The sequence below is a fragment of the Cetorhinus maximus genome, chromosome 1 (genome assembly GCF_964194155.1).
Source record: "Cetorhinus maximus chromosome 1, sCetMax3.hap1.1, whole genome shotgun sequence".
NCBI classification, from domain to species: Eukaryota; Metazoa; Chordata; class Chondrichthyes; order Lamniformes; family Cetorhinidae; genus Cetorhinus; species Cetorhinus maximus.
Window position 1 is genome coordinate 141,556,880 of NC_135879.1, and position 20,027 is coordinate 141,576,906.

The 20,027-nt window shown below is 41.0% G+C and overlaps 1 protein-coding gene across 12 annotated transcripts in view; it reads right to left on the reverse strand.

Moving 5' to 3' along the window:
* fryl (furry homolog, like) overlaps positions 1–20,027 on the reverse strand; it is a 594,162-nt gene that overhangs the window by 169,701 nt on the left and 404,434 nt on the right. For all 12 annotated transcript variants that reach the window (XM_078547597.1, XM_078547607.1, XM_078547572.1 and 9 more), the window contains 6 exons: positions 18,797–18,907; positions 14,877–15,031; positions 11,359–11,458; positions 5,616–5,784; positions 3,597–3,856; positions 1,967–2,107 (listed from right to left, as the gene is read on the reverse strand). In XM_078547597.1, the coding sequence (XP_078403723.1) occupies positions 1,967–2,107; positions 3,597–3,856; positions 5,616–5,784; positions 11,359–11,458; positions 14,877–15,031; positions 18,797–18,907 (936 nt within the window). The remainder of the gene's footprint in view (positions 1–1,966; positions 2,108–3,596; positions 3,857–5,615; positions 5,785–11,358; positions 11,459–14,876; positions 15,032–18,796; positions 18,908–20,027) is intronic.

Below are 20,027 nucleotides of genomic sequence, written 5' to 3' on the forward strand. Positions count from 1 at the left end.
CGGAGCCCGCATGCCAGCACTTAAAATGTCGCGCGAGCATCCCGACATCAGCGCGTGGCATCGTGATATTTCGGTCGATGGGCACACTATGCAGCGGTACGATGATTTTGAGGGGCCCGTGCGAACTTCCGCAAGGGGCCAACAGGCAGGCGGGTAGGTGATTTTTGTACAAACCTCATCCAGTGGCGGGATGAGGTTTGATAGCGGTTTTAAAAACGTTTAATAAAGTTCTTGTTTATTTCATTAACATGTCCCATCTCGTGTGACATTTTCACATGAGGGGGACATGTTAATGAATTTTTTATTGTTCTATTTTTTATATTTGCCAGCCTTTCAGCGATCTCCCTGAGGCAGCACTTTGCTTAATTGGCCTGCCCACTTAAAATGGCGGCAGGGCCCGTTTCAGCGGCGGCGACCGGCTGCCCGCCTGCCGCCGAGCCGGTGGGGCCCGCCCGCCCATCAAGGGCAAAATTCTGCCCTATGCTGGCAGTATTGAAAGTAACAAATGAAAAACTGAGGTAAAATGTACAAGAAAAGGAGAATTCTTTTTTTTTATTCATTCATGGGATGTAGGTGTCACTGGCTAAGCCAGCATTTATTGTCCATCCCTAATTGTACTTGAGAAGGTGGTGGTGAGCTGCCTTGTTGAACCACTGCAGTCCATGTGATATAGGTACACCCACAGTGCTGTTAGGGAGAGAGTTCCAGGATTTTGAACCAGCGACAGTGAAGGGACGGCGATATATTTCCAAGTCAGGATGGTGCGTGGCTTGGAGGGGAACTTCCAGGTGGTGTTGTTCCCATGTGTCTGCTGCTCTTGTCTTTCTAGGTGGTAGCAGTTGTGGGTTTGGAAGGTGCTGTATAAGGAGCCTTGGTGAGATGCTGCAGTACATCTTGTGGATGGTACACACTGCTGCCAATGTGTGTTGGTGGGGGAGGGTGTGAATGTTTGTGGATGGGTGCCAATCAAGCGGGCTACCTTGTCCTGGATGGTTCAAGCTTCTTAAGTGTTGTTGGAGCAGCACTCATCCAAGCAAGTGCAGAATATTCCATCACACTTATGCCATGTAAATTTTGACAGGCTTTGGGGAGTCTGGAGGTGAGTTACATGCCACAGGATTCAATCAGATCAGCCATGATCTTATTGAGTGGCGGAGCAGGCTTGAAGGGCCAATTGGCCTACTCCTGCTCCTAGTTCGCATGTTCATATGTAGAATTCCTAGCCTGCTCTTATAGTCACAGTATTTACGTAGCTGGTCCAATTCAGTTCCTGGTCAATGGTAACCTCAAGGATGTTGATAGCGGGGTTGGTAGTGGTAATGTCATCGAATGTCAAGGGGCGATGGTTAGATTCTCTCTTGTTGGAGATGGTCATTGCCTGGCACTTGTGTGGTGCAAATATTACTTGTCAGCCCAAGCCTGGATATTGTCCAGGTCTGCAGCATTTGGACATGGACTGCTTCAGTACCTGAGGAGCCGCGAATGGTGCTGAACGTTGTGCAAGCATCAGCGAACATCCCCACTTCTGACCTTATGATGGAAGGAAGGTCATTGATGAAGCAGCTGAAGATTGTTGAGCCTTGAACACTACCCTGAGGAACTCCTGTAGTGATATCCTGGAACTGAGTTAGTTGACCTCCAACAACCACAACCATCTTCCTTTGTGCTACTTAGACTCCAACCAGTGGAGAGTTTTCCCCCGGATTCCCCTAAACACTATTTCCCTAAAGGCTAACAAGGATATACATTCCTTACTAATACTCGTGTTTCTGTTTCTCATACTCTTTAAAAAAAAAGATACAAGCCAAAATGTATTATAAAACTATCCCACCATGGGGAGAAAAATGTAAAGCAGTATGTACTAATGGCACAATTGATAGTAACAGGAACTAACCAGTTGTTTTGAAATCAACAAACAAATATTGCTTCCTACTTATATCTTCAGAAGTACATAGTATTTACTTACATATGGCAGGAGACTGGGCTCACTTGTCACACCACACATACTGATAAGGAAGTGCAGAATTATCTTTAGATTTTTGGGCCAGCTGTCAGCTAGCGTTGTCCATACATTTTCTATCTCTGACCATGCTAACTCATCACCATACTGTGCAGAAAAGAAAATTGCACATTACAAGCAGCTCGAAAATGGCATAAAATTTTTGACACCACATTATCTTGAATATAGCTCTTTTGACTCTGGGAATCAAGTGCATTTTCTATATTTTACTGTCAAAACTGAGGCACATTAAAAACATCACAGTGTTAGGATTCCTTTAACCCAAGGAAATTGCAACATTAATAGCTTGTCAAGTCTCAAACTTTCACTATTAAACATAGTGTTAGAAAAATTTTTATTTTTACAATATGCCTTTTCAGTTTCAGCTACCACCATATGTGAAAACGTTATTTAACGCAATATTCCTCCTGAGGTTATTGGCATATTTTACACTTCTACAGTTTAAATTCCCAAATTCAGCCAGACCAATCCCCCAATGCCCAGTCTTCAGATTTGACTTAACAACTTCTGGGACTGCGAGCCTTTTAGATCTGGCACTGTATCTCAGGCTGCCTTGGAAAGGTGCATTGCTCAGTCTGTCTACATAATTTTGTTATCAATGCCAATAAGAAATACAGCTGGAAAAGCTAGAAATGTGAAATTTTCTCAGTTTTTCTTCTTTTTCTACTATATGACATCTTGCAGTTTTACAATTTCAAGTCCAAGTTAGACAGCCAAGTCAACGCACTGTGTGCTGTTAGGTGGGTTGTTTTGAATCCTGTGGCAAATCTTGGTGTAAGCCACATTCGTTCATAATGTGTTGAACAGGCTGATCTGGATGACCAGTTGCATGCTGGGCTGCCTTTGAAATTCCATTTGTGGAGGAGGTGTGATGTCCTTGCATGGAGAGTGCGGATCCTTGAGTGTCAACTGCTGTTTGAGGGAGGTCAAAACCTGAAAGCTCTACTGTCGGTTCATGATCTTTGTTGCCAATGTTGGTGTCAGTCAAGAGATTGCACAGTTTGTCCTTTACGTCAAAGCCTGCAATGCTCAAAACATTCAGAGCTCCAGAACGGTTTGCAGTAGGTTCTGAAGATGTCCATGGATTGGCAGGTCTGGGTAGGCTTCAATGCAGTCAAACTCTTAAGTATTTTAACCTTCCAGCGCATGTCAGGAGGTAGGATATTAGACAGGACTGAGCCATTGTACAGGTGTTGATTTCAATGTACCGCTGATCATCTGCATCGATGTGTTGAGGGCAGTGTCCTAGTTCTAATGAAAGGCCATCAACCTGAAATGTTAACTGTTTCACTCTCTACAGATATTGCCTGAATTGCTGAGTATTTCCAGCATTTTCTGTTTTTACTTCAGATTTCCATCATCTGAAATATTTTGTTTTGTAAGAAATAGAACTCTCTAATGCAAACTCAAAAATCAGTTTACACTGTTTGTAAAAATAAGTTTTTTTAATGAGATAAAACTGTTAGGGTGCATTTATCTGCTTACAAACAGAATTCCTAGTGTGCCTTGAAATATTTTTCATAATATTGCAGATTTGCTTTGGAATGAGAACAGAATCGTATGAGATCACACTTACTTTTGCTGTCATATACATCAGGTTATTTAGCACCATGATAGTAGCCTGCGGAGATCCCCAACCTTCCCCCCTCAGCCAACGTCTGCTGCTTGTCATCATTTCCCTGTCTTTCATGTACACTTCATCAGGTTCATCCATAGTTTTTGTTGAAGGCAAGGGCTTGAAATCTACCAATTCAATGTTATTCATCCAGGGCAGAAGGTAGTGCAGCATCACTTGCCGACCAGCAGGGTGGGCTGTTTGGATTCTGTGACTTACTTCTGTAAAGGTTAAAAGCATAATATTTTAAAACCCAAGCTACAGCTTGCAGCACTTTCTGTTTCGTTCAAAATTACTTTACAAACCATTTTAGGAACAAGTCTAACATCACATTAACAAGGAATTCAGCAAAAATAAAATTACATCATGAAGGAATAGCAAGTATGATCAGAAACAAATTAAATTACACATGTTTGGACAAAAGACACAACAAGTCATAACTTTTAAAATCAATCATGTTGAATTGGTGACGGAATACTGGCAAAATGCTGTCAAAGCACACCATAGATGAAATACACCTTTATTTACTCTGGACATCCATCAGGCAGGTCACAGCTGTTGTCGGGACAGTCTGAAGTCTGAAGCTATTCGATGCCCTAGTCAGTGACATTGCAGAACAGACCCTAATGAAAAGAATGTTTGGCTTTTCAGGCCACCATGAGAGAAAAAGAATCACAGACTTGTTACAGTGCAAATGGAGGCCATTCAGCCCATAGTGTCTGCACTGGCTCTCCAAATAAGCAATTCACCTAGTGCCATTCTCCACAGCCTTCTCCCCATAACCTTGCACATTCTTCCTTTTCAGATAAGAGTCTAATTTGCTTTTGAATGCTTCGGTTGAACCTGCCTCCACCACACTCTCAGACAGTGCGTTCTGGACCTTAACTGCTCACTGCATGAAAAAGTTTTTCTCATATTGCTTTTGCTTCTTTTGCTTATTACTTTAAATTTGTGAGCTCTTGTTCTCAATCCTTTCATGAGCGGCAACCATTTCTCCCGATGTACTCTATCCAAACCCCTCCTGATTTTGAATACCTCTATGAAATCTCTTATCAGCCTTCTCTTCTCCAAGGAGAATAGTCCTAACTCCTCCAATCTATATTCATAACTGAAGTTCCTCATCCCTGGAGCCATTTTTGTGAAACTTTTATGCAATCACTGTAATGCCTTCACACACTTCCTAAAGTGCAGTGCCCAGAAATGGATGCAATACTCCAGCTGAGGCTGGATTAATGTCATACACAATTTCAACATAACCTCCTTGCTCTTATACTCTATGCTCCTATTAATAAAGTCTAGGATACAGTATGCTTTATTAACCGCTCTTTCAGCCTGTCCTGCCACCTTCAATGACTTCTGCACATTTACAGCCAAGGTCCCTCTGTTCCTGCACCCCTTTTAGAGTTGTACCCTTTATTTCATATTGTCTCTCCATGTTCTTCTTACCAAAATGAATCACCTCACATTTTTCTGCATTGAAATTCATCTGCCACCTGTCCGCCCATTCCACCAACTTGTCTATGTTATTTTGAAGTACTACACTATCCTCTTCACAGTTCATGATATTTCCAAGATGTGTATCATTGACAAATTTTGAAATTGTGCCCTGTACACTAAGGTCTAGGACATTGTACATTTATCTTTTGGGCTCCTTTTTATGATTGGCCTCTTAGATTATCTATGAATATTTTATGATCCAATTCTTGTCACATCATCTGCAAGATCAAAACATGGAAAGTAACACATAATCCAATGAACTCAGGTCTAAGAAAATTGACGACTTCAGGAAAATAATAAGGGCAGGTATTGAATTAGAAATTTTGTCTTTGTTTGTTTTCAAATACTGTCTATAACAAAAGGAAAAGGGACTATTGGAATTGTCATTCAAAAAGAATGTAATTCATTATTACACAAATTTGAATGGTCATTTCTACAGAAAAGAGGGAAAAACTATTCCCTAAGAAATGAAATGAAATATACCTGAGAAGACTGGGATTGTGAGTTCTGGGTAAGTCCTTGCCAATTCCTCTGACAGTTGATAGTAGGAAACAGAATAGAGATGTGGCAGTGGAGAAGGGTGATTTAGTATCCCATCAATTCGCTGCACTTCCAACTTGTGGGCATAGCGAAACAGCTTGGGCTCCAAGATCTGTAATGAGTAAAACCAACAAGTAAAACTTTAAAAAAAAAATCTATAATCAGGATATCAAACATTAGTGTTTCTATATTTTGGAGACTTTTAAAGGCAGGAAGAGAGGTAGCAATTCAGAGAGATTTAGGCAGCAAATTCCAAAGTGTAGGATTGAGGTGCCACTGGTTGGCTTATCGTAACTCTTTTACTGCAAATTCTGTGAAGCAAGCATTATTTTATAATTTTTCATAAATTACATTATTCAGAAATATTACCAAAGCACTTGCTTAAAAACCCACAAAATGGCACTGCAACTCAGCATGATTTTTAAGGATCATAAGTTTAAAATTTACTTCAATTATCAACCTCTTTTAAAAATGATTTGGTCAATGTCACCATGTACCTTTAGCATCAACATCAATAGATATGCTTAGAGGGATTCACAATTATCCTCCCATTGTCCAAGCCTCCACAAATGTTTTCTTGATTTCTTAAAAATCCATTCAGGCAAAACCCATCACATTTCCTTTGTCAACCTTCTCTATTACTTTATGAAAAAGTTCATTAGATTAGTCAAGCAAGGTCTGCCTTTTACAAATCTGGCTGGCTCTCCTCAATTAAGTCAAATTTCTCCAAGTGCCTATTAATGTATTCCTTGATAATTGTTTTTAAAACCTTCTCCGCCACTGATGTTAAACTGACTGGCCTGTTGTTACCACGCGTGTCCTTACATTCTCTTTTGAAAAAGGCATTTGCTACTCTCCAATCCTCTGGCACCTCCCCCACTTCTAGGGAAGATTGGAAAATTATGGTAAACGCTTCCATTATCATTGCCCCCTGCTTCCATTAGCAACCTGGAATGCAAGACATCTGGACAGGTGACTTATGGATTCTAAGCATACCTAGTCTTTCCAGTACATCCTGCCTGCAACTTTCACCCCATCCATTATTTCTACCATCTCCCCTTCTCTGATATTTTGTCAGCATCATCTTCCTTCATAGACACTGATACAAAGTATTCCTGAATTATTCTAGCCTTTCCCTGTGCCTCTGAGTGTAGATCATCTTCTTTGCCCCTAATAGGACTCACCCAGCCTCGCTTTTTTAGATGCTGGTAGATTTTCAGGTTTCCTTCTATATTAACTGTCATTCTTATTCTCATATTCTCTCCTTGCCAGTCTTAATTTTCTCTTCCCTTCCCCTCTCAACTTATTGTTTTTGGCCAGGCTCACATGAAGAATTCACTGGATATGCATCATACACCCTTTTTTTTTGTTTCATTATACTCTCTTTCTCCCTCATCATCCAAGGTGCTCCAATTTTGGTTCTCAGTCTTTCCCTCTTGTTGGAATGTCCCTAACCTGTACCTGAAACATTCCCTCCTTAAACATCACCCATTGTTCTGTTACAGTTTTTCCCATCGGTCTTTGGTTCCATTTTATGCTGGCAAGACCCCTTCTCGTCCAATTGAAGTTAGCCCTCTTCCCATTTAGGAGTTCTTCTTTAGATTGCTCCTTGCTCTTCTCCATCACTAGTCTGAACCTTATGATACAATGATCATACTTACCCAAGTGTTCCCCCACAGATACTTGGTCTACAACCTACCTCATTACCCAGCACTAGATCTAGCAATGCCTCCTTTCTAGTTGGGCTAAGAATATACTGATCAAGGAAGTTCTCCTGAACACATTTCAGGAATTCCTCCCCCTCCTTTCCCTTTACTCTAACATTATTCCAATCAATATTTAGGTAATTTAAGTGCTCCAATATCACCACTCTATAGTTTTTCCACATCTCTGAGATTTCCCTGCAGATTTGAAAATCTGTCTCTCTCTCTCACTATTTAGAAGCCTACATTAGTATGATTATACCTTTCTTGCTTCTCATCTCGAGCCATATGGATTCTGTCCTTGCCCCCTCAAGGACATCCTCTGACAAGGCAATTTACACATTAACCTTATTTACCACACTTCGTATGTTTACATACATGCATTCCAAACCTGTCTTGATATTCCTCATAGTCCTTCTTAGTCTGCTCCTAAGTAATATGGTACTACTGTACTTTCTTCCCTAGTACTATCCAGCACTTCACTACTTGCACCTTACTCCTCTTCTACTTCTATATTCTAGTGTCCATCACTCTGCCAATTTAGCTTAAGTGATACATTTTGTAGGAAAAACAAAGAAAGGCAATACAAAATAAGGATACAATTCTAAAGCTGGTGCAAGAGCAGAGTCTTGAGGGCATATGTGACTAATTGTTGAAGGCAGCAGGGCGAGTTAATAAGGGATGCTTGGTTTTATAAATAAGGGCATAGAGCACAAAAGCAAGGACGTTATGGTGAACCTTTATGAAAGGCTGGTTTGATCTCCACTTCAGTACAGAGTCCAATTCTATTTTTGGAACCATGTGATGGCATTGGAGAGGGTGCAATAAAGACTCATAAAAATAGTTCCCGGGTTGAGAGACTTCGGTTACATGGATAGATTGGTGAAGTTAGGACTGTTCTCCTTAAAGAGAAGGTTGAAAGCAACATGATAGAGGTATTCAAAATCGCTCGGAATCTGGACAGAGTAGATAGGGAGAAACTGTTCCCATTGACAGAAGGGTCAAAAGCTAGAGGATGCCAATTTAAAATGACTGACAACAGAACATGAGAAAAGACTGCTTTTACACAGTGAGTGATTAGGATCTAGAATGCACTGCCTGAAAGTGTGTGTCACGAAGAGATATTAACATGTATTATGTTATAGAATTTATTTTTAAATTGGACTTGTGGTAGGGTCTGTGTCTGTGTCCGTGTGTGGCTTAATTGGGTTAAAGCCAGCTAGTCTGGGTGTTTTGATGCATAGTAGTTTGAGATGTTAATAGATATAAGGATAGAAAGTAAAGAGTACATTTGCATTTGTTGAATAAACCATTCAAACTAATAGGTAAAATTTTGCACCTAGCTGGGAGACACCAAGCAATGTGTTTATGTTACTAATAAAATTGGTGGAATGAAAGGATTATTGTTAGGAGAGGTAAAAGTAAAAAACCTAGTAATACAATGGAAAATTTACATTCAAAGGGAAGCTAGGTATAAATTTAAAGGTTTTTGTGTGTAGGACAGAAGCATTTAACATCTAACCAACCTGTAAGCCTAGAACTGTCTGCAAAGGAACCAAATTGAAGGGAACCTCATTTTGAATTTTTAAGGTCAAATGTGCTTTGCCTGGTGTCTGTTTAAAGTCTATGGGTTATTGTTACCTTGGTGAAGATTTAGCTGGGAGTGATTAATTTGGAGATTTGTTTAAAAGTTATTATGGCAGTAATTTGTAGACATGTGCATGTGTTTAATTTCTTGCTAAATCAATAAATGTTTAAATTAGTTTTATATAAAAATCTCTTGAGGATTGGTGGTTTTATTCCTGAATTCAGAACTGCATCTCAAATATATCAATTGAAAATATGGGTTATGACAGTTATTCAAGTTTCCATCTGGGATTTAAACAACTCAGCCTTTGAACTGCTGCGTCACAACAGTGTTGTAGAGGCAGATCCAATTATTGCTTTCAAAAGTTAATTGGATAATGATCTGAAGAGAATAGGTTTGCAGGGCTACAGGAAAAAGGCTGATTTGCTTTCACAAAAAGCAGACACAAAGGGAACTGAATGGTCTTCTGCTGTGTTGTAATCATTCTATGATTCTATGAATGGTTTTGATAGATTAAACAATGAGGAACTGCTTCCAGTTCTGGAAGGGTCAGAAACCAGAAGATCCATAATTAAGGTGATTGGCAAAAGAGCCACAGATCACACAAGGAAATGTTTTACAGTGAGTTGTTGGGATCTGGAATGCACTGCCCGAAATTCAATAGTAAAATTAAAAAATAGATAAATACTTTAAAGGGAAAACATTACACACACTTAGGGAGAAAGAGCAAGAGTAGGATTAATCAGATAACTCTACCAAAGAGCCGGCATAGATATGACAGACCAAACGAGCTCCCTCTGTGCTGTATCATCCTTCGGTTTTTTGATTGGACCTCCTGGGGGAGCATCATATGGCCACCTTCTGCTTTAGAAATCTTTTTCACAAACAACAAAGACACAGGAAAAACTAATTTCCTAGAGATATGAATCTTTATTTCCAGGCACTTGGAGGGTCATAGTGGAGCAAAAATAGCCTGAAAGTGACCTGAACAAATCTTATCTGACAACACTTGAGATTCCATTTGTGTATTAGCCCACATAGTTTCAACCTGCAATATATTTTTTGAAAAGAAGAAGTAAATAACCTAACAACACACCATATCCATGATGTAAATGCATTGGAAGCTGTTCAGAGAAGGTGGACCAGACTAATACCTGGAATGGGTGGGTTGTCTTATGAAGAAAGATTGGACAGACTAGGCTTGTATCCACTGGAGTTTAAAAGAGTAAGAGGTGACTTGATTGAAACCTTTAAGATTCTGAGGGGTCTTGACAGGGTGGATGTGGAGAGGGTGTTTCCTCTTGTGGGAGAATCTGGAACGAGGGGTCACTGTTTAAAAATAAGGGGTGGCCCTTTTAAGACAGAGGCGAAATTTTTTCACTCAGGGTCGTGAGTCTTTGGAGCTCTCTTCCTGAAAAGGCGATGGAAACAGGGTCTTTGAATATTTTTAAGACAGAGGTGGATAGATTCTTGCTAAGCAAGGGGATGATAGGTTATCGGAGGTAGGTGGGATGCAGATTTCAGGTTACTATCAGGTCAGCCATGATCTTATTAAATGGCGGAGCAGGCTCGAGGGGCTGACTGGCCTACTCCTGCTCCTCATTTGTATGTTCGTATCCTTGCTTGACTGCACAGTGGCATCCTGAATTTGTGGCCGACTGCTGGAGACCCTGTGTTTGGGAGGAATAACCATTCATGTTTTCAAATTCTGCCCAAAGTTCTGGCCTTATTGGGAAAAGTTGATACATAAAATCCCAAAGATACTCAAACAGGCAAAAGATCCATATTCAGCACTCTGCCTCTTGCGGGCCTCAATTTTAGCAACCTCTTGGATAATCAGCACTTAGACAAGTGTCATAGCTTTATCTCTCCCAAATACATTAAGCCCCAAAGCTCCAAAGGTTGCCAATGGTGCAATGTCAGCTTGGTTCAGTTGCTAGCCCTCTTGTCATTGAATCAGAAGGTTGCGATTTTAAGGACTCAAACACATAAGCCTGGATTCAAAAATGGTAGCTTAAAATATTAAAACTGATACTGCACTCAGGAAATTGAGACAAATGATAGTCAGGAGTTACACATCGTGACAAATGGAAATATCTGCAATTTTTCATATTTACTGATGAGCTAACCTGGATATTTAAAAAGTTATAATTGTCAAAATGAAAACCTTTGAATTAATGGGTCTCATTTGCTCCTTGAAGCATATTAAATGGAGGCAATATCAAGAACAAAATAATTACTAAAGCTTTACATTTCTCATGCTTTAATATTTAGATTTAGAATTAAGGGAACATTTTTATTGATGTTTACTAGCAAAAAATAAATACATATTAAGTGTTATGCAAGACATTCAATTATTCATTGGGTGAAAGGATCACTGCTTTCATTCACAAACCTGCAGCAGTTGCATGGCGATTTCATAGATCTCTCTGGATGAATCAGCTGCTTTGAAAAGTATCAGATTCAGAAGGGTCACAGTGTCAAACTGGTAATCCCTGTGAAGAAGTTCCAAAAGTTATTATTAAATTTATGGAGCTAAACTTTTATTTAGTCTTATAATTAGTTTAAGTAAAGTACACATGAACAGAAACAAATACTAAATCAAACAGCATGATCCCATGATAAATATGCCAATTTATTTACACAAAATATGTACACAATAGTTCACAAAGGTTTAACTTGAAGAGCTTGTTTCAGTCAGAGCACTACCATCAGGAAGAAACCAGAGATAAATTGAAGCCACGCTGGATGTATAATGGAAAATCTGCACACATCAACATAGGTTCATCAAATTAAAAACCACATTACAGGAAATTAAGTTCTGAAGATCCATAATTAAAGATATTAGCTGCCATCAAGATTCCTCAAATGATTTAGTACTTGACCAGTGTACCCTTCTAAGATGTCAAATTTTACTTCCACAACTTTGTGAATTCAAACTAGTCACAGGTAATGCACCAATTTTGACTGCATAGTGAAAAAAACATAAGTTTGACATTATTTTCCACTGTAGACACAACTGTGCATTTCAAGCAACTTTGCAGTTTGTAACTATTTTGCTCTTTATGTCATCTTCGTCCATGTCCACAAATTCTTCCTTTCACTATGTACCATTCATGAAGGTGTGCAATTGGACTCTGTAACAAGGTCTCTGTCATTGCCCTCTATAACTGGCAGCTAGGAGTTGGACAAACATTGCACAAGTTGGTTCAGTCTCTGATTTTTCCACATGGGAACTGTTTGCTGCAGATAGCCTTACTGAAGATGGCCTTCAGTTTATTGAAAACCACAGATGTGAATTCAATTCAGTAACTCAGCACAACCAAGTGGAATGAAATAAATATTAATTATCCAACAACAGAAGCATAAAAGTAAAATACTGCTGCAGATGTTGGACATCTGAATTAAAAATAGAAAATACTGGAAAAACTCAACAACTCTGGCAGCAACTGTGTAGACAGAAACAGTTTCAGGTCAGTTATCTTTTGTTAGAACTGGATAAAGTTGAGTTGTAACAAGGTTTAACCAATGTAGAGGCAGGGAAAAGGGGATAGTGGAGGAACAACATAAGGAAAGATCTAACAGAGAGTGAAAGGCAGGAGACATTAAATGGCATTAAAGATGACGGTGCAGGCAAAAAGGGGATGGTAATGGGACAAAGAAAGAAACAAAAGAAGAGGCTAGAGGCAGTGTAAATTGGATCAGCAGAAGGCTGTACAAGTGCTTCATCGAAACATGCGCTTACATTGAGCTTCATTGGAACTGTAAGAAGCTGAACACATGGAGGTCAGAGTGGGAGTAGGGCGGAGGATTAAAATGACAAGCAACTAGAAGCTTGGGACCACAAATGTTCTTCAAATCTGTCACCCAATTTGCATTCGGTCTCCTCTATGTGGAGGAGACTGCATCATGAGCAGCACATATGACATACTAAATTAAAAAAAGAAAGTAGCTGTTTCATGTGGAAATAATGTTTGCAGCCCTGGACAACAGAAAGGGCTGGTGTTGCATTGCTTGTACTTGCATGGAATGGGAAGAAGGATTGTTGAGGATGGCTGAGGAGTGGACCAGGGTGTTATGGGAGGCAACAGTCCCTTTGGAATGCTGAAAAGGGAGGGAAGGCGAAGATGTGTTTGGTGGTAGCATCACAATGGAGGCTGTGGAAACGAAAGAAGGTGATCTACTGACTATGAAGGCCGGTGGATGGAAGAGGAAGGAAAAGGAAATCAGATTGTGATTCTGGGAGGGAGAGGAAGGGATAACAGCATAAGTGTGGGAAGTGGGCTGACATGGCCAAGGGCCCTGTCAACTACAGTGAAGGGAAATCTTTGGCTGAGTGAAAAGGAAGGCATCAAAAGCACTAATGTGGAACGTGGCATCGTCTGGTTGAGTGCGAGGGAGATGGAGAAACTTAGAGTAGAGGCCTTACAAGAAGCAGGGTAGGAGGAAGTGTAGTCAAGGAAGTTGTGGGAGCCATTTGACTTATATTGAGATAGTGGTCGACAGTGTATCCACAGAAATTAAAATAGAGAAGTCGAGGAAGGGCAGGGAAGAGTTGCAGATGGATCATATGAAGATGAGGAAGGGTGAAAATTGGAAGCATTTGATGAAAGTATTTCAGTTCAGGGCAAAAGTAGGAAACAGCACCAAGCCAGTCATCAATGTGCTGGGGAAAAAAAGAGATGGTTAGCACTGGAACAAAAACTGCTCCACATGCACAGGCATAGCTAAGATCCACCTGGGTTCCCAAAGCAACACCTTTGACTTCACTCACTTCCTGCCAACAAAGAAGTTGCTCAATGTGAGAACAAGGTCAGCCAGGCAGAGGAGTGTGGTAATGAATAGGGAGTGGTTGGGACACCATTCACTGGAAGAAGCGGAGGGCTCTCAATTCATCCTTGTGCGGAGTGGCAGTGCGTATTAATTGGGCGTCCTTGGTGAAAAGGAAACAGTTAGGATTGGAAATTGCATTGTGGACGTGGTGGGAAGAGACATGACAATGGGAGAAAAATAGAACGTGGATAGGAAGAAGTTAGTTTTATGGGGCAAGAGGAGGCCAAAACAATAAGACTACCAAGGCAGTCCTGTTTTTGAATCTTGGGAAGGAAGTTGATGCAGGCTGCATGGGGTTGGGGTATTATGAGGTTGGAGGTCATCGAAGGAAGATGTCTCTCCAGAGGAGGTGAGGTCAGTGATAGTATGAAAACTGATGGCTTGGTGTTTGTTGGTGAGGTTATGGTCCAGTGAAGTTAGGAGGTGGCGTTGAAAAGTTATTGTTCAGTCTCCACAAGGTTGGTTCGTCAAACAATAAACATCATTAAACTGCTGGGTGATGATGCTAGGGTTGGAGCTGAGAGAACAAAGTGCCGCAAGTTCATAGGGAAGTAGGCTAATGCAAGTGGAATAGAGTAATTGAGAACTACGATGTCACACTGGCAGTTGTCAACGTAGAGATCTTGAGACAGTCTGAGGCCAGAGGGTGGGGTCCAGGATGAACAAGTTACCTGAAGATGGAGAAAGGGTCTGCTATGCAAGGGGAAGACTCTGCTCGCCAAAAAAGCTGGTGTGGAGGCAAAATGAACAGAACATGAATTCAGCATTTTACTGAGCTCAAAATTCATTTGAGGTGGGAAGGTAAGTGGATGAGCTGAAGCTTTTGCTGAAAGTTATTGGCTTGCAGTCAGAGAGTGGATGGGGTCAGAGGGAATTGTGAAAACATGGCAAAGGGTAATATTGGAAGGATAATTCAGATCTTCCCTACCAGTGACCAACTGAAATAATAGCTTTTATTTAACTGAATCAGCCTGATGTTTAAAGCGTTTACTGCTTCTAAGGTACATCTGAGATACCTCAGTTCCAATTCACATATCCATTATTTCTTAGCCATCAATATGAGAACAGCGTAACCCATACCTGTTATGAAACACATTGGCTATTGCCTTGAAACATCCAGCTGCCACACGTCTTGAACCTGTGTAGCATCGATCTACAGCCCAGTACATCAGGTTACTTTGGTCTGGATTCAACTCTAATAAAAGCATTACAGCTTCACAGCCTAACTGATGAACCTAAAGGAAATGTGCAGAACATGGAGTTAATAATAAAACTATAGAAATAAATTTATTTCACAGATTATTTCAATGCTGACTGTGAAAGGCAAGGACAATTAATTACAGATTAATGCAGCTAGCAGCTTGGTTTTAACGTGAGCAATCAATTGAAATCAATTTTACCAAAGAAAGAAGAGTAGGGCCAATTAGGGACCATGGAGGTTATCTGTATGTGGACCCAGAAGACGTGGGTACAGTCCTCAGTGAATACTTTGTGTCGGTCTTCACAATGGAAAAGGATGACGCAGGTATAGACATCAGGGTGAAGGACTGAGAAATATTAGAGGAAATTAACATAGAAGAGTGGAGGTACTCGCGAGTTTAACGACCTTAAAAGCAGATAAATCGGCAGGCCCGGATGAGATGTATCCCAGGCTTTTGAGGGAGGCAGGGGAAGATATCAGGGGCCCTGGCAGTAATTTTCAAATCCTCTCTGGCCACAGGTGAGGCGTCAGAGGACTGGAGGACTGCTAATGTTGTCCCATTATCAAAAAAGGGAGGAAGGGATAGACCAAGAAATTACAGGCCAGTCAGTCTAACCTCAGTCACAAAAAAAAAAGCTGGAAAAACTCAGCAGGTCTGACAGCATCTGTGGAGAGGAATACAGTTAACGTTTCAAGTCCATATGACTCTTCATCAGAACTAAGGAAATATAGAAATGAGGTGAAATATAAGCTGTTTAAGGGGGGTGGGACAGATAGAGCTGGATAGAGGGCCAGTGATAGGTGGAGGCAAAGAAGAGATTGCTAAAGATGTCATAGACAAAAGGACAAAGGGGTGTTGACGGTGGTGATATTAGCTCAGGAATGTGCTGATGGTGACAGTAAGGGTAGAAAGCTGGACGAGCAAGTGACAGATAGCCCTAGTGAGGGTGGGATGGGGGGAAGGGATCAAAATAGGCTAAAAGGTGGAGATAAAACAATAACCTCAATTAACCTCACTGAGTTTAACCTCAGTGGTGGGTAAGTTACTAGAAAGAATTCTGAAGGACAAAATATATCTGCACTTGGAGAGACACGGATTAATCGGGGATAGTCAACATGGATTTGTTAAGGGGAGGTCATGTTTGGCAAATTTCATCGAATTTTTTGTAACCAGGAGTGTTGATGAGGGTAATGCATTTGATGTGGTCTACATGGACGTTAGCAAGGCTTCTGATAAGATCTCTCATGGCAGACTGGTCAAGAAAGTAAGAGCCCATGGGATCTGAGGCAAAGTGGCACGTTGGATCCAAAATTGGCTGAGAGGCAGGGAGCAGAGGGATGTTTCTGTGACTGGAAGTCTGTTTCCAGTGGGGTTCCGCAGGGCTCCGTGCTGGGGCCCTTGCTGTTTTCACAGTCCTCCACCCTGATGTCTATACCTGCATCGTCCTTTTCCATTGTGAAGACTGACACAAAGTATTCACTGAGGACTGTACCCACGTCTTCTGGGTCCACACACAGATAACCTCTATGGTCCCTAATTGGCCCTACTCTTTCCCTAGTTATTCTATTGCTCTTCATATATTTTTGAAGAACCCTTTAGGTTTTCCTTTATTCTACCCATCAATGCATTCTCATGCACTCTCTTAGCTTTCCTAATTTCCTTGTTAAGATCCCCCTGTACTTTTTATACTCCTCTAAGGACTCTGCCGTATTGAGTCCTCGGTATCTGCTATAAGCTTCTCTTTTTTTCTTAATCCTAACCTTTATGTCCCTTGACATCCAGGGTTCTCCGGACTTGGTCCCCTCCTTTGTCTTTATGGGAACCTATTTGCCCTGCACTCTCACTATTTCCTCCTTGAATGCCTCTCACTGCTCTGACAGTTTTATCTGCAAGTAGCTGCTCCCAGTCCACTTGGGCCAAATCGTATCTCATCTTAGTAAAATAAGCCTTTTCTCAGTTTAGAACTTTTATTCCCAGCCCAATCTTATCCTTTTCCATAACTATCCTAAATCTAATTGAGTTATGGTCACTATCTCCAAAATGCTCCCCTACTCTTACGCCTTCCACTTGCCCAGGCTCATTTCAGAATATTAGGTGTAGAACTGCCCCCTCCCTTGTTGGGCTTTCTACATACTGGCTAAAAAAGTTCTCCTGGATGCAACGTTAAGAATTTTGCTCCCTCCCTACCTCGCACACAAACTATCCCAGTTAATATTTGGGTAGTTAAAATCCCCTACTATTACTGCCTTATTATTCTTACATTTCTTTGAAATTTGACTACATATTTGATCCTCTATCTCTCCCTGACTGTTTGGGAGCCTATAGTACACACCCAACAGCATGTTTGCCCCTTTTGTGTTTATTACTTCTATCCATATGGCCTTATTTGATGATCCTTCCAGGATATCATCCCTCCTCATTGCTATAATTGATTCTTTGATCAATATTGCGATGCCCCCTCCTCTTCCATCCCCCTCTCTATCTTGTCTGAATACCCTATAAGCAGGAATGTTGAGCGGCCAATCCTGCCCTTCTTTTAGCCAAGTCTCGGTCATAGCTATGATATCATACTCCCACGTGCCTATCTGTGTCCTCAGCTCGTCTGTCTTATTCCTCAAGCTCCTTGCATTAAAATATATTCCATTTAGCCTTGCTAAACTCTCTTCTTTCTTATCTAGCCTATGTTTCCTCTGCTTTCAGACTCAATTACTGGCCTTTTAACTTCTAATTCCATCTCAGCTCCTCTCCCGTCTGAACTACTTTTCAGGATCCCAACCCCCTGCCAATTTAGTTTAAATCCACCCCATCAGCATTAGCAAACCTCCCCGCAAGGATGTTGCTCCCGTTCCTGTTCAGATGTAACCTGTCCAACTTGTACAGGTCCCACCTCCCCCAGAAATGGTCCCAGTGCCCCAGAAATCTAAACATAAGAACTAGGAGCAGGCAATTCAGCCCATCAAGCCTGCCCTGCCATTCAATACAATCATGGCTGATCTCATTTCGGCCTCAACTCCAATTTCCTGCCCTCTCCCCATAACATAAAGCCCCCCCTCCTTCACCATCTCTCCAGCCACACATTCATCTGCTCTATCCTTATTTCCTATACTCACCACTGCGTGGCACCGGGAGTAATCCGAAGATTACTATTTTTGAAGTCCTGCTTTTCAATTTCCTGCCTAGCTCCCTAAAGTCTGCTTGCAGAACCTCATTTCCCTTTCTTCCTATGTGATTGGTCCCAACATGGATCACAGCCTCCGGCTGTTCATTCTCTCCCTTCAGAATTCCCTGTAGCCATTCCGTGACACACTTGACCCTGGCACCCGGGAGGCAAGATACCATCCTGGAGTCACGTCTATGGCCGCAGAAGCGCCTGTCTACTCCCCTCACTAATGAATCCCCTACCACTATTGCCCTTCCACACTTCTTCCTTTACCCACCCCCCACACACCGTCCCCCCCCCGAACCCCCCAAAATCCCAAGCAGTTGGACCACCCACAGTGCCATGGCCTTGGTTTTGGTTGGCCTCCACAGAGGAACCGGCACTCTCACCGTTTTCCAAGGCCGAAAACGGTTTGTGAGTGAGATGCACTCAGGGGATTCTCTCACTACCTGCCTGGTCGTCTTCTTCTGTCTGGCAGTCACCCATTCCCTCTCTGCTTGCACTTCCTTAAGCTGCAGGGTGACCACGTCCTGAAACATGCTATCCACATTTTGATTTTTCATATTTCTCAATTTACTCCTTTTATACTTTACATTTATTGTATACATATATGATTTACTATTCCAGATATTTCTTACCTTTTTTTCTTGGGAATCCAGGATATTATCCAACCACTTGTACAGATAGCCGTCTGAAGACAGTCCAACATTATCAGACACGGGCCCACAACAGAGTACAGCTGACATAGCCTATGATGATGAAAAATGGGGGATTCAAGAAAATAATTGTGACAATTTTCCTGGGCCAAAACAACATAATTTCAGTAATAAAAACAGTGCCTGTAGTACACAATTTGACAATAGATTACTATTGGAAATGCCAATTGTTCATTCTGTTGCTGAATTTAAGGTGAAGGTAACAGTGCAGTTAACTGCCACCACACATTTGCACTTATCCATGCAGTTCATCACAAGACTCCAATTATTTTTCAAACTTTCACTTATCAAAGTAATTTAATCAGGATATATTTTACTCTGCTTGGTACACTAGTTTTACTTGAAAAAGATGAGTTCCACTAATTAGACTTGCCAAATTTTAGATCTACACTCACGTTAAGCAGGCTCCATTCCAGGAGCCTCGCAGAATTAACCCCATTATGTCTCCTTAAAAACCTATATGCATCCATTACAGAAGCAGAATACATAGACAACTAGAGTGATATTGTACTGAGGGTCAGTTTGCAAAATGCCTTCTCATTACACTGGGATCTATGGTTCCAGGTATCAGAAAGATATCTTCATCAAGCATAAACAATTCAGGTGTCATTCAATTTCATATCACATTCAGTTTGTATCCAATTAAGCATCTGGTGCCGAGATAAACAGCAGCACCCCAAGTGTGCATTATTGCTGTCCTACTGTGATAAACATATTATCAAATTTTTAAATTAAGTTGGTACAATTGTAGTCAAAACAGATGTCATATTTTGCTCTCAGAAAGGGTCAATGTTTACCTTGCATGCAATTGAGCATACACAACTCATTTACAACTGCAATGCCATACATTATTTAGTTTGCTCCTTTCCCCAAACATGAAGCTAAACTCTTCAATGTGTGTGTATGTATATATATATATATATATATATATATATAAAATATATCAACTCAAATTCATGAACTTACACTTGTACTGTGCATAGATTTATAATGCATGTTAAAAATTGCTCAGATATCTAAATGATATCGGATTTGATTTAATTATCACCACATTCCTCTGAATATTACTCAAAGGTAGCAATCTCCGAAGTGCCATGCACTAACGAGTGCAGGAAAAACAGAAAAAGTCTGGTCAATGGATTGCTGGAGAAAT